The sequence below is a fragment of the Chiloscyllium punctatum genome, chromosome 17 (genome assembly GCF_047496795.1).
Source record: "Chiloscyllium punctatum isolate Juve2018m chromosome 17, sChiPun1.3, whole genome shotgun sequence".
NCBI classification, from domain to species: Eukaryota; Metazoa; Chordata; class Chondrichthyes; order Orectolobiformes; family Hemiscylliidae; genus Chiloscyllium; species Chiloscyllium punctatum.
The window spans coordinates 78,455,449-78,481,183 of NC_092755.1; the positions used below are offsets into that span (position 1 = coordinate 78,455,449).

At 39.8% G+C, this 25,735-nt stretch overlaps 1 protein-coding gene across 1 annotated transcript in view; it reads left to right on the forward strand.

Annotated features, from left to right (window-relative positions):
- The first annotated feature begins 1,528 nt into the window (after nucleotides 1–1,528).
- Nucleotides 1,529–25,735, forward strand: part of piwil1 (piwi-like RNA-mediated gene silencing 1) — a 50,276-nt gene continuing 26,069 nt past the window's right edge. Inside the window, exons 1-14 of the mRNA XM_072587655.1 lie at nucleotides 1,529–1,585; nucleotides 2,324–2,435; nucleotides 9,262–9,370; nucleotides 10,168–10,296; nucleotides 13,414–13,628; nucleotides 14,932–15,053; nucleotides 15,677–15,757; nucleotides 16,183–16,380; nucleotides 17,683–17,794; nucleotides 17,934–18,057; nucleotides 19,146–19,263; nucleotides 20,173–20,287; nucleotides 21,135–21,322; nucleotides 24,973–25,045. Of these exons, the coding sequence (XP_072443756.1) occupies nucleotides 2,355–2,435; nucleotides 9,262–9,370; nucleotides 10,168–10,296; nucleotides 13,414–13,628; nucleotides 14,932–15,053; nucleotides 15,677–15,757; nucleotides 16,183–16,380; nucleotides 17,683–17,794; nucleotides 17,934–18,057; nucleotides 19,146–19,263; nucleotides 20,173–20,287; nucleotides 21,135–21,322; nucleotides 24,973–25,045 (1,665 nt within the window). The 5' untranslated portion in view covers nucleotides 1,529–1,585; nucleotides 2,324–2,354. The remainder of the gene's footprint in view (nucleotides 1,586–2,323; nucleotides 2,436–9,261; nucleotides 9,371–10,167; nucleotides 10,297–13,413; nucleotides 13,629–14,931; nucleotides 15,054–15,676; nucleotides 15,758–16,182; nucleotides 16,381–17,682; nucleotides 17,795–17,933; nucleotides 18,058–19,145; nucleotides 19,264–20,172; nucleotides 20,288–21,134; nucleotides 21,323–24,972; nucleotides 25,046–25,735) is intronic.

A 25,735-nucleotide genomic window follows, 5' to 3' on the forward strand; every position in this document is an offset into this window, starting at 1 on the left:
AATCAACCAAGCTTACTGTCAGGAAGATCAAGAAGAATTAGCCGTTTTCTTTTACTTCTCCACTCTTGAAGGGTGAGAGAGAAAGTCACCAAGAGATTTAGGTGCTTTCTCCGTCAAAGGCTGAATGTCTCTGCTGTGTTGTCCAAATACAAAGCTGTAACCACTCCTTTAAGAACTAATCAAGAAATTGTTACTATGCAGAGCACTCCTGATCATGATTTTAAATTAAGCATCAAAAGACAGTCACAGTGAGTTGAGATGCCTAGCAGGCTGTCTCACTTCAAAAGTAAGGCAGCATTCTGGATTCAACTCTCAACGAGTTCCAGTAAATTTTTAATAACTAACATCTTCTACACAGTTCCTTGGTTTAAAGTATCCCAAAAAAAATATAATTTAACTGCTTAAAATCAGAGTTGTTCTGGTGCAGAGAGGGGCCATTTGGCCCATTGTGTATGTCTGGCTCTCTAAATGACCATTTCATTCAGTACACATTACTGCACCGGAGGTCTAATTAGTGCCTTGTACAAGTTCAGCATCACCTTAACAACTTTGTCAACCTGGCCTGTCACCTTTAACAACTTATGCACATAACCACTCACGTCTCTGCTCTTGTACATCCTTTAGAGTAATATCCCTTATTTTACACTGTCTTGCATGTCTTCACATAAAAATACATGTTCATCAACATCCTTGGGACCACTATTGACCAGACACACCACATAAACACAATGGCTACAAGAGTAGGTCAGAGACTGGGAGTACTGCAGGGAGTAACTCCCCTCCTGACTCCCCAAAAGCCTGTCCACCATCTACAAGCCCCAAGTCAGGAGGGTGAGGGAATACTCCCCACTTGCCTGGATGGGGGAAGCTCCAACAACACTCAAGAAGCTCAACACCAACCAGGATACAGCAGCCCCCTCTTGATTGGCTCCACATCCACAAGCATCCCACCATCGCTCAGTAACAGCAGTGTGTACCATCTACAAGATACACTGCAGAAACTCACCAAAGATCCTCAGAACAGCACCTTCCAAACCCACGGCCACTCCCATCTAGAAGGACAAGAAAAGCTGTCGCATGGGAACACCATCCCCGCAAGTCCAAAAGACAGGTGAATAAATAATTCCTTCACATGAAAATACAATTGAGACAAAATAAACAATAAGTTTAAAATCTTCTCCTGAATTGACGTCGCTTCTCTTGTGCCCACGCGCTGAAACCAGCCTTTTTTCCCGCCTAACACTGCGCATGCGCTCTACTGGTGAAACCGCGCTACTCCTCTAACTTTGCACAAAAATCCTTCCACTGATCACGTGTCAAATAAATCCAGATTGATAAATAACAATTAAATCAAAATATTTATGCTTGGTGCTATAGGTATGTGCGAAGGAAATGCATTAGGATATATATTATTGCTACAAATGTGAATTGAAGCACCAACTGTGAGATCTGTGCGGAGGGATTGCGGTGATGCGGTGGTAGCGCGTGCCTGTGTTGGGGCGTTCAGGGAGAAGGCGGTTAGTCGCCACGCGGGGTGGCTCAGGGAGAGGGTGGGCTTGTTCGATGTTGTTACTATTAGTTCATGGTGAGAGCGATGAATGGTCGTTATATTTAATGATAATTTCGCCAGGGTGTCGGCGAAGACATCTGCGCGGGAAGGGATTATTGGTTGTTATTTGTTGCGAGCTTAAGGTCTGGGTGTATGGAATTGTTGCGGCCTCAGACCCCTCTCGAGTTTCTCTCCAAAGAAGTCTTATGTTTATCTCTCATGCCCTCTCCTTCTATAACTGGTCTCTTTTTGCCTCCCTTCCCCCAAACAAGTTGATCTTTTGATTCTTCTTCCATAATTCCCAAAACTTTTCAAAGTGTTCCTTTTGCTTTCTTCCTTCACTTTCCCAGATGGTCCTCTCTCTCCCTCCCTTCCTTCCTCCCTCCTTCCTTCCTTCATCCCCCAATCTCTTTCCCTTCCTCCCTTCCTTCATCCCCCCAATCTCTTGCCTACCCTCTCCTCCTCCTGTACCCCTGTGCTGGACCTCATTTATGTTCCTTCTCCTCCTCTCTTCATTCTTTGCCCACCTGCCTTACTCCCAAAACTGGCCCCATCTGAAAAGCACCATTCCTCACCTTCTCCCAACAGAGTTAGCTGATCCTTTTTGCTGGAGAGTAAATGCAAGAACTTGACATCTTGCTGTGCCATGGATGCTGACCACCAGATGACTTTCAAGAAATTTGCCTGACCTCTAACTGCGTCTCTTGAGATCTTTAACACCTTAATGCTGATGTGGGGATTTTGAGTTTACATTACTTTTCCCTCCTCAGACAGGAAAAAACTGTAGGACATTGAATTGACAAAAATGAGTGGAAGAGCACGTTCTCGGGCCCGAGGGCGGGCTCGTGTCCCTGAAGCAAGCACCCAGCCTGTTGCTCCAAGGCTGGTAAGTAAATTTGCTTATATGTGTATTTTAAATTTTGCCTAGTAATTCTATAGTTCATACCAAATGTGTTTTGCAAAACTGTTCATTGGAGGCTGTCATTTGTTCCCAGGAAAACTGATCTTTGAGGAAAAGTTTTTGAAATTCTTCAGACTTAGTTTCAGGCTTGGATTTTGCAGTCATTAGCAGTATCAGAACTTACCATTAATGTAGAAGAAAGCTGCCCACAAAAAGCCAATGACTTGGGGTGAGGACATCTTTCTCCTGATGTGGAGATGCTGGTGTTGAACTGGGGTGGACAAAGTCAGAAATCAAAATGACACCAGGTCATAGTCCAACAGTTTATATAAAACCGCAAGCTTTTGGTTTTGCTCTTTTGTCAGGTTATGACAAAGGAGCAGTGCTCTAAAAACTTCATTTCAAATAAACCTGTCGGACTATAACCTGGTGTCGTGTGGCTTCTAATTTTGTTCTCATAGGATCTCTGGATTCCAACAATAGTATGCCTTTATGTAGGCCAAATAGCTAAGCACATTTAAAAAGTTCTCCTTGCAAAGAAGGAAGTAAAAAGTGTCAATTGTCCTTGTTTATGTGACTCTTCATTAAATGTTTTAAAGGCATAAACACTACGACTGGAGGTCAAAAAGGTGATTCAGCAAACGGCAGTAAATCATTTAAAAACTCATTTGCACCTTATTCAACAAACTGTAACTTTAAAAAGTTTTTGAGTGAGACTAATGGTGTTTTAAAAATTTATTTTATCACAAAACAGCTTCCATCAGTTAATTTTGGTAAGAAGATTATCCCTGTTTCACTGCTGTAGTTTTACAACTAAATGATTTGTCTTTTTTTAAATGTGTGGTGAAAGCTTATTTTTATTTCCTCTAGAGTTGTATATTTGTGCTTTATCTTTATAGTTTTCTTTTGTCCTCCTTTGTTCTGGTGAATGAATGTGGCTTGATGTGTTCCAGCTTTTGTTTGGTCCATTGCACCAACTTGAAAACATGTTTCTCCCCCATCCTCCAATTCCGATCCTTAGTGTGTGTTTATTTTGTCATACACCCTTCTGCTTCTCAACACCCAGTCTTGTAGCTGGGATACCAGAAAGTCAAAATTGATTCTAACTTTTTAAGTCCTTGATAGAAGGTTGTGATCAAAATTAATGGACCTGAAGCATTGCTCACTTTTTTCTCCACTGATGCTGCCTGGCTTGTTGAATATTAAATCTACTTCAGATTTCCAGCATCTGCAGTATTTTTCTTTTGCCATCTTAGCATTTTTGCCTGTAATTGCCAGACTGTTATATTTGCAGTACAGTGGTTCTAACAGTTCTTGCAAATGTTAAATGCAAATTTTACTGTATGATAAGGCTTTTTAATCCATGGAATAAAACCCAGTGTAGTCCCCTTAAGTAATGGAATAAGTTCCCTATCTGAAATTGCAGCTTCAAGGCAATGTGTTGTCAAAAGCAAACCACTGTGGGAGATGTAATTCTGAATTAAAACCAAAAAGTGCTGGAGAAACTCTCGTCTGGCAGAATCTCTGAAGTGAGAAAATATTTCAAATCCAGTGTGACCCCCTTTTGGCATTAAAGTACAGGTACTTAAGTTCTGCAAGAGCAAATTACTGCAGATGCTGGAATTAGCACTGAAAACAAGAAATGTTGGAAAACTTAGCAGCTTAGGAGAGAGTGTAAAGAGTGAGGAAACTAATGTTTCAAGTCTAGATAACTGCTGACATGAAGTGTGGAGGGGGTAGCATTTATGCAATAGTGGGTGGAAGTGCTAGGGGCAAAAGGATGTTGATGCTGCAGATTAAGTGATTGGAATGTGAGAACAGTAGAACGATGGTGTGTCTAACTGCCAAATTGGAAAGGACAGATAGTGAGGGAATGGGAGAGAGGATATGGTGACAGAATCCAACAAGTAAAGCGGAAAGAATAGAGAGAGAGTTCACAATCTGAAGGTGTTGAAGTCCATATTAAGTCCAGAAGGTTGTAAAGTGCCTAGTCTGAAGATCTGATGTTCTTCCAGTTCTTGCTGTGATTCGCTGGAGCATTGTAAAACTGCTGAGGGCAGACATTGTGCACGTGACAAGGATGCTGTGTTAAAACGACTGGCTACAGGGAAGTTGGGGTCATGTGCATGAATCACAGGTGTTCTGTAAAGCAACCACCCAGTCTGCATTTGGTTTCTCCAATGTAGAGTAGACCACATTGGGTGCAGCGAATGCAATAGACCAGTCTCCTTGACTTGTCCGACCTGCCTATCTTCTTTTCCACCTATCCACTCCACCCTCTCCTCCCTGACCTATCACCTTCATCTCCTCCCCCACTCACCCATTGAACTCTATGCTACTCTCTCCCCACCCCCACCCTCCTCTAGCTTATCTCTCCATGCTTCAGGCTCACTGCCTTTATTCCTGATGAAGGGCTTTTGCCCGAAACGTTGATTTCGCTGCTCGTTGGATGCTGCCTGAACTGCTGTGCTCTTCCAGCACCACTAATCCAGTATTTGATTTTCAGCATCTGCAGTAATTGATTTTACCTTACCAGATTGGCGGAGGTACAAGTGAAATGCTGCTTCACCTGGAAAGACTGTTTTGGCCCTTGGATGGTGAGCAGGAAAGAGGTGAATGGGCAGGTGTTGCACTTTCTGCGGTTATATGGGAAGGTGGCGGTGGCGTTGGTGTTGACCATTGAGTGCAACTTTTCCTTGGCTAATCTTGCTCCAATTGTGAGCCAATGTTTGAAACCTACACTTGTTTCTTACTCCCATGTCTGTGCCAATAGTTAATCCATTATTAGTAAGAATGTTGAACTGCCTGTTTTGTATACTTTCATGGGTTATGTAATGGAATTTTGGCTTTGTCCAAAGGGTTTGGAATACTCCAATGAGATAATAATGCTTCAGTTGAACCAAGCCTTGGTCAGATTCTATCTGTACATGTTAGCAGCTCTCCTTAATTCAATAATGCCATTTACTCGGTCATGAGTTTCTACAGAGGGTCTGAACTGGCAGGATATCCAATGAGCTAGTGGAATTTGGGTTGCAGGATTTGCTTCTCCCTCTCTGCTGCTTTGGTCAAACATCAAGATTCTTGGACCTGAATAATAAAGCTTGATGGACAATTTATTGCCATTTTTACTGGTAGCAATTTGCTCCTGATCCATGCTACCATACTTTAAGAAGACCTTGTGAATGCTGTTCAAGTATTTTCTTTGACCTGCTTGGAATGCTGGTTATTTTAGGATTGTGAAAGTGGGACCTGGCAGGGTAACTGTTTTAGTCATCAGGACACAATGCTCAGTCCATCCGAGTTGAATGTGCAGGAGTTCTGTCTGACTGCTAGTGGGGATAGCTTTGAGCCTAACGTTAATATTTGTTTGGTCCTGTTGTTGAATCCAGAGAATGAGGTAGCGTCATTGTTAGTGGAATTTATCTAATGCTTTTGTGTGTTGCTAGTGCACAGTCCAGGCCTGTTGCAGCACAGGAGTGTGATAACAACAGCTATTTTGTACACTAGGACACCTGTTCACTTATAGAGGACTTTTTATCAAATACACCTGAACTCCCTCCCATAGGTTTATAGATATCTTTCATCCTGTTGAGTTTGCCTACACCACATGGACTGCAGTAGTTCAAGAAGGCAGTTCTCCATTACCTTCTCAAGAGGAACTAGGAATTGGCAATAAATGCTGGCCCGACCAGTTCCTGCCATATGCTATGATTTTAAGAAAACGTTTGCGATAGTCTGTAGAAAGCTGAGGTAGTACAGATGTTCTACACTACACCGCGTTTTGGGAAAGGCCCTGGAAAGTGGCGAGTGAGACCAGGATAATGAAACTGTGAGAATAAATTACTAGAAATGATGCAAGTCAAACCAATAATCACTTGAAATAGTTTATTTTAATTATCAAAACCCTGTTGGTTTTTCCCTTTTGTGGAATATGGATATTTTTATACAATACAACACAGGAACAGGCCCTGAGGCCCACCAAGCCTGAGCCAATTCCTAGCCCTTATTTAAACCTGCTACTTATTGTCCATGCGTGGTTTCTAACCCTCTGGTTGTCTACAGTCCACATCTATCAAGGCGCCTTAAATATTGCTAACATACCTGCTTCCTCCGCCTCTACTGGTAGTGTGTTCGTGCCCTATGTTTTCACAGGGACATGCCTAATCAACTGCTCTTCAGAAGACTCCGATATCTTAGATGTGGATTTGCCCTCAAGCAGCCACTCCACTCCACATTCTCCAATTCTTGCCTAATTCAGTTATAGTTGGCGTTCTCCAAATTTGACCCCTTCATCCAAGGTCCACTGTTATCCTTATCCACAAGTATCTGAAAACTTACAGAATTATGATCCCTTTTATTGATGTGTTCAGACACATTGATGTGTCTGGAGCAGGTGGGACTTGCACCTTTTGGTCTCAAGGTGGGGACATTTCCACTGTGCCCAAAAGCCTGTTTGTTTTTAAACAGGATAATTAGTGGTGTGCCACAGGGGTTAGTGCTAGGGCAACACTTAAAGCATACAGTAAATCCTCTATATTAATGAAATCATAAATTGTGAATTCACCCATCTGCACCCAAAAATAAATAACAAAAATCAACATCAAGGAAAATTCACATCTGCAATGCTTTTAACCATTTTAATCTATTTTTAATGAGCTCCGCTGTCATGAGTTTCAACATTTGTGGTGGTTCTCTGGAATGGAGCCCTCGTGGATGTAGAGGAATGACTTGCCTAAGGAAAGTGAAAGGTACTAAAGTCAAGTTTGCAGATGAGACTAAAATAACTGAAGATGTGAGGATGAGACAGTCTGCAGAGTTTATCAAATGGGGAAAAAACACGATGGATTATGATGTAGGAAAGTGTGAGGTTATACACTTGGGCAGGACGAATAAAAGCTGAATATTTTTTAAATGAAGAAGATATGAAGAAAACTACAGAACAAAAGGATCTGGGAGTTTATATTTATGAATCTCTCAACCAACAAGTTCAGATAATAGAGAAGGCAATGGAATGTTAACCTTCCATTTCAAGGGAAATGGAGTATAAAAGTAGTGAGCGTTTGCTAAAACCAAACAAAGCATTAATCAGGTTCCACCTGGAATACGGTAAACAGTTTTTTCACCCCTTTAAGGAAAGATATATTGGCATTAGAGGGAGTCTAATCAGTCTGATACCAAGTATGGAGGAACTGTCTTAGAGGTAGAGTACTGTACTTGTTGGCATTTAGATGAATGAAAGACAACTTTATTAAAACATAGAAGATGCTTAGGGGATTTGACAGGTTGGATGTGGAAATGTTTTTTCTTGTTGGACAGTCTTGGACCAACATAATCTCTGAATAAGAGGGGACATGTTTTAAGGATAAGGAATTTCTTTGGAGGCTGGCATTAAGTATATTCAAGATTGAAATATACAGATCAAATATGTGGGGAGTGTTAAGGGTTGTGGGGAGGTTAAGGGTATTAAGGGTTGTGGAGCAAAGGCAGCAAAGTGGAATTGAGGATTATCAGATGAACCACTATTTCATTGGCACAGTATACCACATGAGCTGAATGGCCTACTTATACATCTTATGATGCAGGATTTGAATGTAAATAGTGTAAAGAGCACATGGCACTGCAGGTTAAAACGGACAGCATGTGCTCAGTGGTTAGCACTGCAGCCTCACAGCACCAGGGTCCCAGGTTCGATTCCAGCCTGGGCGATTATCTGTGTGGAGTTTGCACATTCTCCCCGTGTCTGCATGGGTTTCCTCCGGGTGCTCCGGTTTCCTCCCACAGTCCAAAGATGTGCAGGTCGGGTGAATTGGCCATGCTAAATTACCCATAGTGTTAGATGCATCAGTCAGAGGGAAATGGATCTGAGTGGGTTACTCTTTGGAGGGTCGGTGTGGACTGTTTGAGCCGAAGGACCTGTTTCCACACTGTAGGGAATCTAATCTAATCTAAACCACCATTGGTGTATATCCAAGTCTCCATATCATGGTGAAGGATAATGAACATATAATCTACTTTGGTTAAGGGATATTCAGTTACCAGACTAGAGTGAATGAAATATAGTTGTTTGAGCAGGTTGATTAAAATAATGACACACCTCCCAGGCAGGTGGGACTTAAACTTTCCACCACCTGACTTAAACCTCCCAGGCAGGTGGTGGCAGGTTCGCCACCAATGTGCCACGCTTCTCTTTGGAATTGGGTTGATGTCTAAACAGGTTGAATAAAATGGTGACACAAATTTGGAGCAGATGGGACTTGAACTTGGCCTCCGAGGTAAGGCTCTATCATTACTCCACAAGAGCCCTTGAAGTTTATTGTTAGAGGTAGTGCTAGTACAATTCAAAATGAAATCAAGAGGAGCTATTTCTTAAAGTGGTGTAGAAACTTGAATGCCCCTCTTCAAACAGCTGGTTTTGCTGGATCATTTGAAATATCAATAGATTTTTGGCTGTGGAGCAGAGAGAATAATGGGATTAAGGTATGGGTCAGCCTCGATGCCTAAATGTCATGGCAGCACAGGCCCAGCTGGCTGATACTTGTTCAACTTTGTGACTGCAATCCATGTTCAGCTTTCTTCTGTCAAAATTCGCATGTATAGAGAAATGGGCACAAGGGTTGACAGTTTGCCTGAGGTGAAAAGATGATTGAATTCTCTAATATCGTTGAGTACAGCACTTAATATGATATCAGTTCTCCCTAAATCTGAACTTTTAAAACTGATTCCAATCATAAGCATCTAAAGGTTAGTGGGTCTATTGTTACTTAAAGCTGATTGCTTGAGAAATAAGTTGAGGTCTATTTTGTGCTTTTAGGCACCTGCTCCAGAACCAGCTCCAACAAGACCTGTCAGTACAGGGGAGTCCGAATTGCTTGGTCGTGGTCGACAGAGGGGGCCCTCTGGAGCAGTGGGACGCAAAGATGGTGAGGCTATGTTAAAATGTACATCCTAATAGACTAAATTTAATAACTTCTACGTGTAAATCATCTTTGGACAGTTGGTTATGCTTGTGAAAGGAAAATGGAGGCAGTCATGTGTGCAAAATTTGTTCCGAAGTCTCTCCAGTTTCATAGTCAAGACTGAAGTCATGTAAAGTCATACGTGCATGATGATCTGCACTTGAGAAACTTGGCTGGAGCTTTTTGGTTGATGTGAATCTTATTAATCTGTCTCATGACATTATTGCATAACTTATTCTGTTCTTGTCTCAACTAGACCATTAGTGAAGCAATTGTATTCATAAATCTTTTTGTTCCAGATGTTGTATCTTGGTGACCCCAATATTTGCACAACATGTATACCTGGTACATTGCACCTTGAAAGATTAATAAAAAACAAATACCATTTTGCCAGTTTTCTAATTTCAAGTGAAGCCAGCCAATTCCTGTCAATATTCTTTAGAAAAATATTCAGGGCTTAAAAAGAAATGCATATTGATACTTGGAGCACAAGACATTGAACTATTTCTTCTGAAATAATTATGTTGGATGTCCTTGTTTGTCGAATGTCAGAATTGCTGACTCCAGAAATTAATATTGTCGTCTGTTTATAATGAGTTTGTGCCATTCTGAATGAAGGTCGTTAAATATTTCTCTTTTAATTCGTTGAGTAGCATCCGCAACAAATGAAAAGGACTTCAATGAAATTCATCAAGATTAATAAAGTAATTCTTCTGGGTTTTAATTGTTTGACTTAATTTTGTTTCCTGTAAATATTGCAGTTGTTGAGGTGATATCTGCTGGATTTAAAGAGATGTCATTGGCAGAAAGAGGTGGACGTCGGCGAGACTTCCATGATTTTGGAGTGAACACAAGGAAGGCAATGGAGCATGTCAAAGAGTCCAAAACTGGTAAATGCTGGAGTAGAGTAGTTGAATCTTCATTTGAGATTGCTTGTGCTGAGGATCACTTTCTATAGCTAAATCTTTTATCATGTACTAAGTTTTCTTGTAACCCAGATGGAAAAATGATCAAATTTCTTGTTTCTGATCAAAAGTGGAAACAAAGAAAATAGCAGCAATAAGCCACTTAGAACAGTGAAGAAGGCGTTAGTATGCTTGCCTTGATTGGTCAGTACATTGAGTATAGGAGTTGGGAGGTCATGTTGTGGCTGTACAGGTCATTGGTTGGGCCACAATTAGAATACTGCATGCAATTATGGTCTCCCTGTAATGGGAAGGATGTTATGAAACTTGAAAGAGTTCAGAAAAGACTTAGAAGGATCTTGCCAGAATTGGAGGGTTTGAGCTATGGGGAGAGAATGATTAGGCTGGAACTATTTTTCCCTAGAGTGTCAGAGCCTGAGGGATGACTTTTTAGAGATTTCTAAAACTCATGAGGGGTATGGATAGCGTAAATAAAGAAGATCTTTTTGGGGAGGGAAAGAGGTGCGCCCAAAATTGAAGATGAGACAGGAACGATTTTTAAGAGACCTAACGGGCAACTTCTTCACACAGAGGATGGTGTGTGTCTGTGTATTGAGCGACCAGAGGAAGTGGTGGAGACAGGTAGAATTACAACATTTAAAAGGGATTTGGGTGGATATATGAAGAGGAACAGATTAGAGGGATATGGGCCAAATGCTGGCAAATGGGACTAAATTAATTTAGGATCTCTAGTTAGCATGGACGTGTTGGAATGAAGGGATTGTTTCCATGTTGCACTTGGGGGTGGCTCAGTGGTTAGCACCATTGCCTCACAGCGCCAGGGACCCAGGTTTGATTCCAGCCTCTAGCGACTGTCTCTGTGTGGAGTTTGTGCATTCTCCCTGTGTTTGTGTGGGTTTCCTCTGGGTGCTCTGGTTTCCTCCCACAATCCAAAGATGTGCAGGTGAGGTTAATTGGCCATGTTAAATTGCCCATAGTGTTCAGGGATGTGCACGTTAGTTACATTGGTCAGGGGGAAATATAGGGTAGAGGAATGAGTCTGGGTGGGTTGCACTTCAGAAGGTTGATGTGGACCTGTTGGGCCGAACGGCCTGTTTCCACACGTAAGGATTCTTTGACTCTATTCAAGCCTGTTGCACTATTCAATATGATCATGGCTGACCATCCTGTTACTGTTTTGTCCTCTTAACCTTTGATCCCTTTAGCCCTCAAAACTGTATCTAACTACTTTGTGGCTTAAAAAATTCAGCTTTTTATTTTATTTCTCTCTATTAATTTCATTTTTTTTTTCGAATTTTCTTACTCTACGGTTGTTTTAAGTTTTGACTTTGTCTACTTTTCCTAACCTTCCAGCTTTTAAAGATCTTAATGGAATTCATTCTAGTTTTGCAGGATTCAACATTAGCGTCAGTTTTTCCTTTTCCAAGGCTTTTGTGATAGTACAAACAAATTGTTTTGTCTTGCTTTGATTGCCATCAGCAATCCAGATCAAACAGCTATTACTGTAGTAGATGTGACTTGAGTCATTTTTAACTGTTTGGAGACTTAAATTCAGTGGGGGAGGATTAGAATCATGAACTGTTGCGGCACAGTCTTTTGATGCAGTAAGTCTGGGTTTTTTCCTGGCCACCTAGTGAAGATGTAGATTCTGTTCAGTGATCGGTCAATAAACACTCTCAATCGGTCTGGTTCTTTAAGACTTCATTCTTTATTTCTTACAGCCGGGTACAGAGCATCCAGAAACAGAGGTTATACACTTCCGTGTTCCTCAGTGGACCTGCACCAATGGCTTAAAACAAAGATGTTTTTATACTTTTCTTAAAGAAAGGTACAGGCTATGATTGCATTGTACATTCCAACAATTACCAATCAATGCACAATATTGCTTTATTTGGCAGTTACTTGGTCCAATGATATTTCCTGGGAACCAACGTTCAGGCCGAGCCACTGCACCTGCATCTGTCGGGTGACCAGTAATGGCTTATCTAGTCTAGTTATTTCTATGCTGTAAAGGGAGCTGCTAATCTCCGTTGAAGCAGACTGTAGTTAGTCAATTATGCAGCTATAGCAGAATTGTCAATTTGCAGCCTAGAAGCCATTTTATTGCCACCTAAATTATTAAGAACATCTGTTAAGTGGTTGTTCCTGACAAGAACTAGTTACCTCAGCCTGTATTAAGGTTGCAGATCCTCAATCGTGAAATCCATTTCTCAATCTCAAGCTATTTTTTAAGCAACTACCATTTTAAATAACAATTTATAACAATATTCACAGTTGATAACCATTCCCAATGTTAAGAATTTTTTTGAATTTTTGATCCTTATTATAATCTAATTTTAACAAGTGACAATCAAAATATTTACCTCGTTACAGCCTTTTGTTACTCTGGTTGGGGTGCCCAAAGTTGCAGGGTGTTCCTATTATGATTTAAGTCTTCTATCAGTTGAAATGATTTGCTTTTGTTTTATCTATGCCTCTTAATACAGAACCTAGAATTTGTTTATAGTGTACTTGATCCACTTTAAGCTCTACACCTATGAATCTATCTTTTTTTCTTGTGCAGTTTAATATTTATTGTATCCCAGTTCCAAGAAATATTGCTTATTTACATCTCATCTAGTCTGTCCTGAAATCTTTTATAATCCTGTACATGAGCATGTTTGTCCACGGTTTCTAAATTCAAATCCTTTATTTGTAAATCAGAAAAACCTCAATACAGATCTCTGTGACTCCACATATCAAATCCTTAAAAACAAATACCAATGTTAGAGTTCAGAGCAAAATCTAACTCTTTGATTTTGAAGCATTTTCCCATTCATTCCCGCATGTTTACTCTTTTTCCATTTAATTTTTTTCCCTTTCATTTCCTTTAGCATTGAGACAGTTTTTTTTGTTTTCCCTTGCTTTCCTTGGATTCTCTACTTTGGCACCATATTTTTGTCTCACAGCAGAAGTTATCATTCATAGCTTAAAGGGACAGAAGTAAACCATTTGGCTTGCACAGTTTCAGGTGATTAGTTCAGGCTATGAAGTATTGTTACTGTTGCCATACAGGGAGTCATTAATCTTTTATGTTTTCAGGTGTTTCTGGAAGTCTAATACGATTGATAACAAACTATATTCGCCTGAGCTCTCGCCCGCAGTGGGCTCTGTATCAGTACCATGTGGATTATAATCCTCAAATGGAATCAAGGCGTTTGCGAACAGTACTATTGTTTATGCATGACAAAATTCTTGGTACAACTCGTGTATTTGATGGTTCAATCTTATTCCTGCCTAAAAAACTGGAAAAGAAAGTAAGTTAAATGTTGAGTATTCATGACATTGTATGGAAATGTAATTATTGGTGAAAATTATAATGAAAAGGAAAACAATGGGTTGATGTTTTCTTCCTGTGATCAACAGCCCGAGATTGAATTGTAATATAAAGGAACAAAAACAAATTACTGTAGAAACTCAACAGGTCTGGCAGAATCTGTGGAGAGAGAAGTCAATATTCAGGTCCAGTAACTGTTTGGCTTTTTCTCTACAGATGCAGTAGGTAGATTGTTGGCCTCTGGGGAATTGAGGGATATGGAGAGCAAGTGGGAAAGTGGTTATGAAGCCCAAGATTAACCATGATTTTGTTGAAGGTTGTGGCAGTTTTGACTGGCAGTATAGTTTGCTTCATCTCTTGTGGAGATGTAGTCACTGTTGCAATGTAAGAAATATCAGTGTTCAGTAGCAGCATTGTATAGCATCTGCAAGGTATGCTGCAGCAACTTGGCAAGTCTCCTTTTGTCATTTTCCAATTTGCATCCTTTGCCATCTTGAATGACAAAGAAAGCAGATGTATGGAAATGCTACAAATTCGTTTCTCTCCAAGCCACTCACAATATGGTCATGAACTTCAGTGTCGCTGGGTCAAAATGCTGGATATCGCTTCCTTAAGAGCATTATGGATGTGGCTACATGGACAGCAATGGTTCAAGAAGACAGTTCACCATTACTTTCTTCAAGGCAATTGTGATGGGCAATAAATGCTGGCCTAACCAACAGAGCTTATTCTGAGAAAGAATAATAAGAAAGGCAGCTAATTTAGAGATAGCAAGCTATGGGCCTCGTGTAGAAAAGTGGGACTAATGTAGACTGTGCTGTATTTCTTACTGTAGAGTCTGTGCTGCTGTAATTGCGGAAGGTCAATCTTTGAACAGTTTAAGATAGGAATTGGTGGGTTTACTGGACAGGCTATTTTTATGGTGTTGACTGAGGGATAAATATTGGGTGGAACAGCCTGGGTGACTGCCCTTCTTTTCAAAATAGTGGCATGGAATCTTCCTGTATTCACTTGCAAGAGTGAATGTGACCTCCATTTGATTCTTCCTACGGTATAGTTCTCCCTCAGTTCTGATTGGATTATCATTGTGAGCTTGTTTACTAGTGCATTGACTTTCCAAATGCAAGCTGCTGAGTCCCAGAACCAACATTCATTCAGAAACCATTGGAAAAATGGCTTTTCAAACTTTGAAGGTATTTCTTCCTATAACAACAAGGATGTTGTTAAACATGAAAAAAAATTTGAGTTTTAATAAAACTTGTCATCTGTTCTTTAATTGTAAGGTCACTGAACTACTGAGCCAGACACGTGATGGCCAGAATGTGAAGGTAACAGTTACTTTGACCAATGAATTGCCTCCAACATCTCCAACATGCCTTCAGTTTTACAATATTGTGTTCAGAAGGTAAGCAGTTGAAAAAGTGTCTTTGACCTGCAAACTATTAAGGACTGTGGGGACTAAAGTATCTCACTCCAGTTGAACCAGTATAGGCATGAGTAGGATAGTTCCCTGTGGTTGCAATAAGTGAATCTGGGACTTAATTACACTCAAATTGAAGTGAGTGTCCTCCCTTTGGGATTTAAGTATTATCATTTTGGTACACCACTGTTTTCCAGGTGTTCAAGTATAGCCTGAAGAGTGCTCCAGTTACTAGGGAGGGCTAGGATCAAAAGTGGAGTTTGCACTAATTTTGTGCAAAACAAACTCCTACTTAGAGTATTCTATTTATAAGACGCAAGTTATGATATGCCTTCACAGCTTGTCAGATAACCGGCTGATTTTAAAAAAAATCAAATGAGCTGGATTGATCTTGTGATATTTTATAATTGAGATTTAAATAAGCTTATCTAATCTTGCAGGAAGTGTGCCTCGACAAGAAAACTGAAGTTGTAGTCTGATAGTCAAATCAACCAAATTGTAAATTTCTAAAATTCTTTTTGTACTTGCTGTTTTACACAGATTCTATTGCGTTGTCATTTCAAAACTCACTTCTCGTTCCTTAACAAAATTTATGAAATTCTTTGCAGGCTTTTAAAGATGATGTCCTTGCAGCAAATTGGCCGAAACTATTACAACCCTCAGGATCCCATTATGATTCCACAACACCGGTATGCAAAAGTAACACAGTTGCAAAAGTAGTCCACCAATGTATTATGCTCATTAATCTTCCCTTTTACTGGGTGAGTTGAGATTGTGTAGTCTTCAGTTGCAGCAGTGTTAGAAGTAAAAGATGAGTTAGGTTGTTCAAACATTCAGTAATTCCAAATACTGTTTTTTGTACTGCTGCTTGTGAATCTATTTTTTTTTTCAAACCAATCTATAATCAAACCTTTCCACCAGTGGCTACATTGCATCAGGATAGAATTGCAGATTAAAAGCCTGTCTGTTATTGCTGCAGCTAGAAGAATTGAGAAACGTGATGGGAATTATATTCAGATGTAACTAACTAAAATCAAACTAAATTTCACAAGGGAATAAAGTATCAGAAATTTTACAACCGCGGTGAACATTGTGGTATTTTCCACTACTACAGAATCATGGTTTGGCCAGGATACACCACTTCAATTCTGCAGTACGAGAACAGTGTCATGTTATGTGCAGATGTCAGTCACAAGATTCTGCGTAGCGAAACTGTACTTGATGTAATGTATCAATTATATGAGCAGTTTGGTGAACACCGGTTTCAGGAGGCCTGCTCAAAGGAGCTAATCGGAGTCATAGTTCTTACCAGGTAAGATCCGGATTGTGTTAATGAGGGTATCTGGGTGCTGTGCTTCACATCAGAGTTGTGCAGTACCATATTTGTTTTTGCTTTGGGCTGTTTCTTCTTTCTACTTGCTTTTAGTTTTAAGCATATTTTTATGATCTTGAGAAATGGTGTGATTCTATTTTCTAAATATGGAGTTAGATTTCAAGCTGGTGTCTTTTACTTTTACTTTGGAAAAAAATAGACAAGGCCATAGCGCTTCTGTGACCTAATTCAGTCTGTGTTAGAGCAAATGGCTTTCAAGCCCCTTGGATCCATGCTGTAGGGTTTATGACTAGGAATAAACATTTCAAAGGCAGTAGCTTGCTTTTGGTTTAGAATAATCAAGAATTGATTTTAGTTTGGAAACGCCCAGCATTTGAAGCTTTTAAGACTCTTTTGAAAAAGATCGGTCGGGAGCACAATATTTTTATCAAAGGATAAGCATGTCACTGGTGAGGCTAGCATTTATTGCCCATTCTTAATTGACTCTTTAATTAGGCAATCACATTGCTGTGGGTCTGGAGTCACATGTAGGCCAGACTGGTTAAAGGTGGTAGTTTCCTTCCTGAAAGGGGCATTAGTGAACCAAGTGGGTTCTTCCAACAAGTGGCAATAGTTTCATAGTCGCCTTTTAGAATCTTAATTCCTGATATTTGTTGAATTCAAATTCCCCTGTCTGTCAGTGAGTTTTGAACCCAGGTCCCCAGAACATTACCTAGGTCTCTGGGAATTAACAGTCCAGTGATGATATCACTAGGCCTCCCCATATATTCCATCCTTGCAAGTAACAGTAGGCCAGTTCAGGAGAGCTTGTTACCGCGGTGTGAAAGTTTAACTGGTGAAACTTCCATAAATTGGCAGATTATTAAGCAACTAACAAAGGCTTTCAGTTTTGAGTATTCGTGTAAGGAAGACTGCACAGAACTGGGAAAGAAGCAGTTAAGTCAAACCTAAAGAGTTGATAGAAGGTTTTTTTTCAAAACTTGAAGCACTAATTGGTGTTGGGGAATAGATGAGACTGGCTGTAGTTTTAAGATCTTTTATCAGTGTGTCTATATTTAAATAGCTTGTTTTGTTTTCCTCTGTGTAATAAATGTAGATTTCCTTCATAAGGAAACAGTCTTTTGTACATGTCATGTGATGAATGACCACCATATTAAATAAAAACAAAATCTATCGAACCACATTTCATTCTGGGGTCTGATTTGGCCAGTAGTAAATTCTACTTGGATCATAGTAATGTATTCATTCATCAACTCATTCAATCATCATGGTGACTCCTAGGTACAACAACAAGACTTACCGAATTGATGACATTGATTGGGTTCAGAATCCGCGAAACACCTTTAAAAAAGCAGATGGATCTCAAATCAGCTACATAGAATATTACAAAAAGGTACAACCATGTTGCATTAATCTTCAGTTTTAAAAAAAAAAAATTCTGATATGTCAATTTCTTTAATTTTTGACTAATATGCTGAAAGGTTAGGGATGTGAGAAAATTTGAGTTACACCTATTTTTAACTTTTCCATAGCAATATAGTACAGACATCACTGATCTGAACCAGCCAGTGCTTGTCAGTCAGCCTAAAAGACAAGGACCTGGAGGTACTACTATAGGACCCATCTGCCTCATTCCAGAGCTCTGCTATCTTACAGGTAATAGGAATTGAAAAGATGGGCTAATTTGGGGCGATATGTAATAATTATTTTGTGTGCATAACTCAGTTTGAAAGCATGTTCCGTGTCAAAGAGTGCATCTTGTTGATAATGTCACATTCTGGTGACATGGCAGTGCCTTTGAAATAATTCATTACCTTCAATTCACCGAAGCATGGTTTTTGAGATTGGCTAACTATACCAAAGAGAGGTAAACCTGTGACCTTTTGCCTATTTAGTTTCCACATTTCTCATTCTGGAAGCCGCTAGGAGGGGATGTAAATGTTGTAAACCAGACTTTTACAGTTGTAACTTAGCATTTAACCATAATTGTCAGCACATGCTGTAAAATATTGTATAGATTTGTATCAGTGGTTGTGAATTGAAGTATGCTGGCCCAAGAGACATCTAGTTTGTCTGCTGAATATTTGATCTGTACTGAAATTAGGTCTTGGTGTGAAAAGATGATTTGCTGCGAGAGCTGCACTTTCAAGATGCATAATAAGCTTCAGAGTGCAGCTTGTGAATGTAGAACTGTGTGTTAAAATCATCATTAAAATGTGGCTCCGTCCTTCTCATGCCTTTGGGGTTAATTCATATAGCATGAAGTAGCAGCTGCACTTGATTCAGCAGCGACATTCAGTATAAATATTTTGGCTGATCCTCAGTGTTGCCTTCCATGGCAGCACTTGCCTCTGAGTATGCAAGGTTCTGTCGCATACCAGGTTCTAAGGACAAAATCATCAGTGAAACTGCAATGCTAAGAGGATACTGCACTAGTGGAGGTGCAGTACTTCAAAAACCAGTGTTTAAGCAAAGGCTGACAGCCTCCTCTGGTAAATAATTTCATTGAAGAAGAGCAAGCAAATTATCCAAAATCTTTACCAATATTTATCCCTGAATCAACACCACAAAAACGTATGATCTGGTCATTTTCACTTTGCTGTTTTAGAATTTGCCAAATGTAGTTGTCTACTGTTTCCTATATTACAACAATGACGGTACCATAAAGAAACACTTCATATGCCAGAAAATGGTTTATGTGAAAGGCACCGTTGTAAATTCATGTTTTTTTTAATAATTTACAGGAATGACTGACAAAATACGTTCCGATTTCAATGTTATGAGAGACCTGTCTGTGCATACAAGATTAACACCAAAACAAAGAGAACAGCGGTTATGCCGTTTCATGGACTACATTCAAAAGTATGTTCTTAAATGAAATTAAATTTGGAAAAAAAAAATCTGGTGATCAGAAGTATGAAAATTTTTGTAATGTAGCCCATTGTCGTAAAATATTGAAGCCATTTCTTTCAGTGGGCTATGGTAAAATGTTTCAATTTGTCAATTACTTTAATTGTCTTTTCTGATTCTCTATTCTCTCTTAGGTCAGCAGATTAAAGTTTTTAAATACTTTTTAATTTCAAGTAAAAACCAGAAGAACTCGGCTGTAAATCAGACAAAAATAGAAATCGCTGAAAAAACTCAGCGGGTTTGGAAGATCTGCGAGAGAGAAATCTGAGTTAACATTTCGGGTCATGTGACCCATCCTCAGACCTGCTGAGCTTTTCTAGCAATTTGTATTCTTGTCTGTCTTTTAATTTCAATAGTTACTGCAGTCAGTTCTACCACATTTTCTTTGGCCTTCATAGTTTGAGCCAAGCCAACATTGGAACTCTCGTCTGAACCTGGTTGCACTACTTACATTAGGATGTACTGTAATTTAAGTTCTAGCTTTTTAATAAGTCTGACGTTGGGGTACACCAATTTGTGTAACTTATTCAATGTACAAGGAGTATATGGCGCAGAAATGGACCATTTTGAAAATTGTTCAATGCCAGTGTTTATATTTAGGATTTCATTCTGCTATCTGGCTCTCTACAGCATCCAGATTATTTTCTGTGTTCACTTGGTCTGCTTAATAAACTCATGAGATAGTTCTGGCTCTCTTAAAAGCAGCAGATTTTCTCAAAATAGTCACTATGATCTGAACTCTGTTACACTTTGTTTTGAATTCGTGTAGGGGAATTTCTTTTCTGCATTGACTGAAACTAAAGTAGACTTATAGATTTGCTGTTATTAGGTTACAATGATTTTTAAACTTCTTAAAAACAGGGATGATAATGTCCAGAAGGAACTCTCTGATTGGGGTCTCCAGTTTGATACTGAGTTGCACTCGTTGTCTGGTCGAGTTGTGCCTTCAGAGAAGATCCACCAAGGTGGAAAAATGGTAATGTGCATTAGAAATCTCACCCAGATTGCAAATGGCTGTAAGTTTGTTTATGTCCACATAAGAAGCTAAATTCTACATCTAAGTGGTTCTCTAAGCTACTCCATAGTACTAAATTGCTTCAGCATCACATCTAGTGATTAGTGCTAGTGGTTAAACATAATGTGACAATACCCTCTGGAGGTAAATGCATGGAGTCAAGTGTCACCTGTTTTCAACCATTGGTCATGAATGTCTTATTTGAGGCAATATATTAGATTGTCTACTGTATTGTGAGCTGCAATATGTAGCTTGTGCAAGAAATTATTGACATTAAGTGCATAAAAGTTAATTTAAGAGCAAGTATTCGTTACAATGGGCAGACTTGATGGAAAAGTGAGTGACTTTTAGAAATTTGGATTTATTATTAGCATGACTTTTTAGTTCCTTTGTTCCCAGGCTAGAGATGGCCATTCATTTCCTTGTGACTTTTTCAAAATCATTTAACTGAATCATGATTTGTGTTTGATCTTAACCTAATATAGGGCAGCAAGGGTATGTGCGCAAAGAGGGAGGGGATGGAGGTGTTGGAGGAGGAAAGACTGACTGCATTTTGCTGTCAGTGATCATAACTGCATTAGGTTCAAGATTGTTATGGACAAGGATTGGCCTGAAGTCAAAGTCATTGCCTAATTTAGCATGTTTGAGGCTTTATTCCCAAATTTCTTGGTTTTCTCTTGACTTTTTCTTCTATGATGTATAGATTAGGCATGTGTTTGGAAAAAGCAATTTTTGTATGTTTTTGTTTAGTTGCACCTTTTATGCTCTGATTTAAGTTTTATATTGTGTGGATTCCATTACTTTTCAGTTTGACTATAATCCTCAAGCAGCAGAGTGGTCCAGAGAAACCAGAGGCGCATACCTGATTAATCCTATTCCACTGGAAAATTGGGTGCTGATTTTTACCCGAAGAAATGTTGATGTAGCTAGGAGCCTTTTCCAAACTCTAGGCAAAGTAGTAAATGCAATGGGCATTAGAATGGAAAAGCCATTAATGTAAGTACTCAACCATACTTGTATGGTTCATACTGAATGCACTGTTAGTCTTCATACTCCTGACAATTCTTGGAACGTGAAAAGAAATGGACCATTTAATCCTCGAGCCTGCGGTCTGACTCAGATTGTGGCTGATCTGTGACTTGACTTGAAATATTTGCCATAACAGATTTTGCTTAAGCAAAACAAATTAACAACAGTTAAAATTAACAGTTGACCTAATTTGCTGGAGAATTCTAAACCTCTATTACCCGTGACTTGTATCATAACATGGCGGTACGCTGGTTCAGTGGTTAGCGCTGTTGCCTAATGGCACCAGGGATCTGGGTTTGATTCCACCCTCAGGTGACTGAGCAAACTCCACACGGGCGTTGTCCCCATGCCTGTGGGGTTTCTTCCAGGTGCTCCTGTTTCCTCCATGGTCCAAAGATGTACGGGTTAGGTGGATTGAGTGTGGGGAAGTTAAGGGTTACAGGTATAGGGCGGGATGGTCTTTGGATGGTCAGTGTGGACTTTGGGCTGAATGGCCTGTTTCCGCACTATAGGGATTCTATAATTTCTACAATTTGATTTAATAACTGCACTATTCACAATGCATACCGTAACAGTCCATGTCCAAATGTAGGGAGACCTGTTTGGGTTGATAAGTGACAAATAGTGTTCACACCCTCCAGGATTGACAACCCATTTGATTGGCATCATATCCACAAAAATGTACTCCCTCCTCCACCAGTGCTCAGTAACAGCGGTTTACTTTTGCAAGATTATATGGCAAAAATTCACCAAAGTTCCTTAGATCGCACTTCCAAACCCATGACCACTTCCATCTAAAATGATGACGTCAAATGACTGCAGTGGTTCAAGAAGACCGCTCTCCTGGGCATCCCCTCAAGGGATGGACAGTAATTGCTGGCCCAGTCAGTGGTGTCCATGTAGCAGCAATGCTAATGGATGAATGAATTCTTTTAAAAAAAAACAGCTGAATTCCTAAGAGATCAAACTGAGTTTTAAGTTGTTCTTCCCTTACTCCTAGGTTGCTGAGCCAGTGGAAGAGATTCTATGTCCAGTCTGTTACAGAAATAAATCCATACAAGTGAAAGCTCTTATTAGATTCTACTGTCAGTGTAACTTGTTGTCCATAAGTGCCTGATCTGCATTTTTGAACATTATCATCGATGCAAGGAAATTCAACACCAAAAAATGAAACCCAAGGGGAGGGCGACAAGCTTTGAAAGATTTGTCTCTTAACACTCCTCATCAATATCACATCTAGTGAAACAATATAAGGATTATGGTTTTGATTTTTGTATTTTAAGCCTACTCATACATTCTGAAACTGTAAATGTTGTAGCAACGGGGGAAGCAAATACTTGAAAATTTAAATGACAACGTTTAGTTTGTGCCCAAGGCAGCTCCAAGTTGTAAACATGATTAGATTTAATTTATTATTTCTCTGATGGAATGCCAAGTTCTCCATCTTCATACAGAGGAACTTCGATTATCCGAACGACACGGGCAGGGAGCATTTTGTTCGGGTAACCTAATGGTGGATAACACTGTTTAGCCAAGCATTGAGACCTTGCAATCTTGCCAGATAATCCAAAATTTGGATAATTGAATGCTGGATAATCGAGATTCCTCTGTATATTATTGGCTTCTCAAATAGTTCATTCACAACACTCTCTAGTTGTAATGAAGTGGTGTCAGTGCTAGACTCCAGCATTAGAAGACTAACATAGTTAATTAACATGGAATTAGACCCTTGCACTGGGTCTAACTTAGAATTCCTACTCCAGTGAAGAAAAATGAACATCTTTGCGTGGTTATTGGACTGAAGGGTCTTTTTCCATGCTGTACATCTCTATGACTCTATGTTGGACATGAAACAAAGGAAATTGAACAGATGGTCTGTCTTTGGAGAAGATCAATGAACAGCAACTTGATCAGGGACTATTGTCTACGGCTGGTATCAAAGTGGCTACATTCTGTCAAATTTACTTCCTCAGTGATGTCTGTTCCACTGGTGACTCCCCACGTAATTGCCTATGACCATGGGTAACCAGCTCTGTACAGCATCCAAGCTTCGGTTGGCAAACAACTTGTCGGACAATGACTACTTGTTTCCAACTAGAGAGAGTCTGAATCCCCCTATATTTTACTGGCATTACTCTTAAGTTCCTGCTGGTAAGATCCTGGGAATCAGAAACTCAACCTGAACAATTACATAATTTCCCTGTTGTGTGACGAGAACAAAGACTATGTATTTTGAGGTGAATGGCTCACTTTACTTCACATCCATAGTCATAGAGATATACAGCACAGAAACAAACCCTTCGGTCCAACTCGTCCATGCCGACCAGATATCCCAACCCAATCTAGTCCCACCCTGCCAGCAAACCCTTCCTATTCATATCCCTCCAAACCCTTCCTATTCATATAACCATCCAGATGCTGTTTAAATGTTGCAATTGTACCAGCCTCCACCACTTCCTCTGGCAGCTCATTCCATGCATGTACCACCCTCTTTGAAAAAGTTGCCACTCTTATATCTTTCCCCTCTCACCCTAAACCTATGCCCTCTAGTTCTGGACTCCCCCACCCAGGGAAAAGACTTTGTCTATCTATGCCCATCACGATCTTATAAATCTTTATAAGTGGTCACCCCTCCGCCTCCAACGCTCCAGGGAAAACAGCCCCAGCCTATTCACCCTCTCCCTATAGCTCAAATCCTCGAACCCTTTCAAGTTTCACAACATCTTTCCAAAAGGAAGGAGACCAGAATTGCAGCCAATATTCCAGCAGTGGCCTAACCAATGTCCTGTACAGCTGCAACATGACCTCCCTGTACTCAATACTCTGACCAATAAGGGAAAGCGTACCAGGCGCCGCCTTCACTATCCTATCTACCTGCAACTTCACTTTCAAGGAGCTATGAACCTGCATTTCAAGATCTCTCTGTTCAGCAACACTCGCTAGGACCTTAGCAGGACTTATACACTTAATGGTAAGATTTGTTTTCCCAAAATGCAGCACCTCACATTTATCTAAATTAAACTCTATCTGCCACTTCTCAGCCCATTGGCCCATCTGATCAAGATTAAGTTGTAATCTGAGGTAACCTTCTTCGCTGTCCACTACACCTCCAGTTTTGGTGTCATCTGCAAACTTACTAACTATACCTCTTGTGCTCGCATCCAAAGCATTTATATAAATGATGAAAAATAGTGGACCCAGCACCGATCCTTGTGGCACTTCACTGGTCACTGGCCTTCAGTCTGAAAAACAATCCACCACCACCACCACCATCTGTCTTCTACCTTTTGAGCCAGTTCTGTATCCAAATGGTGAGTTCTGTCTGTGTTCCATGATGGAATATATTCCCCAATCACCTGAATGGATGGTTGTCAGAGGAACTGACTAGAAAGTTTAACTGAGTATTTTCAACCGTTCATTTCTGTACAAGGTCAAGCCTGTACAGATGAGTAGCAATTTTGGTGAGCTTTTATAGGCATTATTAGAATTGTTACATGGGCAGGATCCTCCCGTGACTACTTTCTGTGGCTGTATTTCGCAAAGTTTGCTAATTGCTATCAATTTGATCTGGTCATTTATTTGTTTTAAAAAAAATAAACTGACTTTTCTTATTTTAGGATTGAGGTAGAAGATCGCAGTGAGGCATTTTTGAAGGCTTTGCAGTCTAATGTTACTCAGTCCACAAGAATTGTAAGAACATATTTAAAGATTTAATCCTGTTTTACCTTGCTCCTTTTAGATCAAGTTTAAACTTTCAGTATGCATGGGAATTAATGACGGGGAAATTTATTTTTTTATGGAGCCATGTGACCCTTTTGGAAAAGTAAAAAAATCTGAAATCTGTAGAAGTGGAGGGATAAATGAACAAACTGCAAAAGAGTTTTGTTCATATGACCTTAAAATGTGATTCTGTATCAAGTATACAACTAGCAGCAATGCAAATCCTGCTCATATTGCTGGTTGCGCTAGAGTTAGAATATTGTTTCTGGTCTTGGGTACTATCCTTTAAACCTTACAAGAAAAGAGTACTGAAAAATTCACTCCTGATTTTATACCAAAGCTTTTGTCATCAGATCTCAGTAATGGAGGCTTGTGAGAATTGTGATGTTCTGTAGGTTTCAAAATATTCAAGATTTTAAAGGGTTTTGATGACAAAAAGAGATGGTTGAGGGATAGGTACAGGGAGCGTTCTAATTTTTTAGTAATGGTCTCCTGTATAAAACCTCTCCAAATATTAGGTAAAATTAAATGGATTGAATAAATAACAAAGCTGGAAACAGTCACAAAGAATCGATAGAACATTACCAGCGCAGTACAGGCCCTTCAGCCCTCTATGTTGCGCCAAACTGTGGAATCAATCTGAAGCCTATCTATCATATA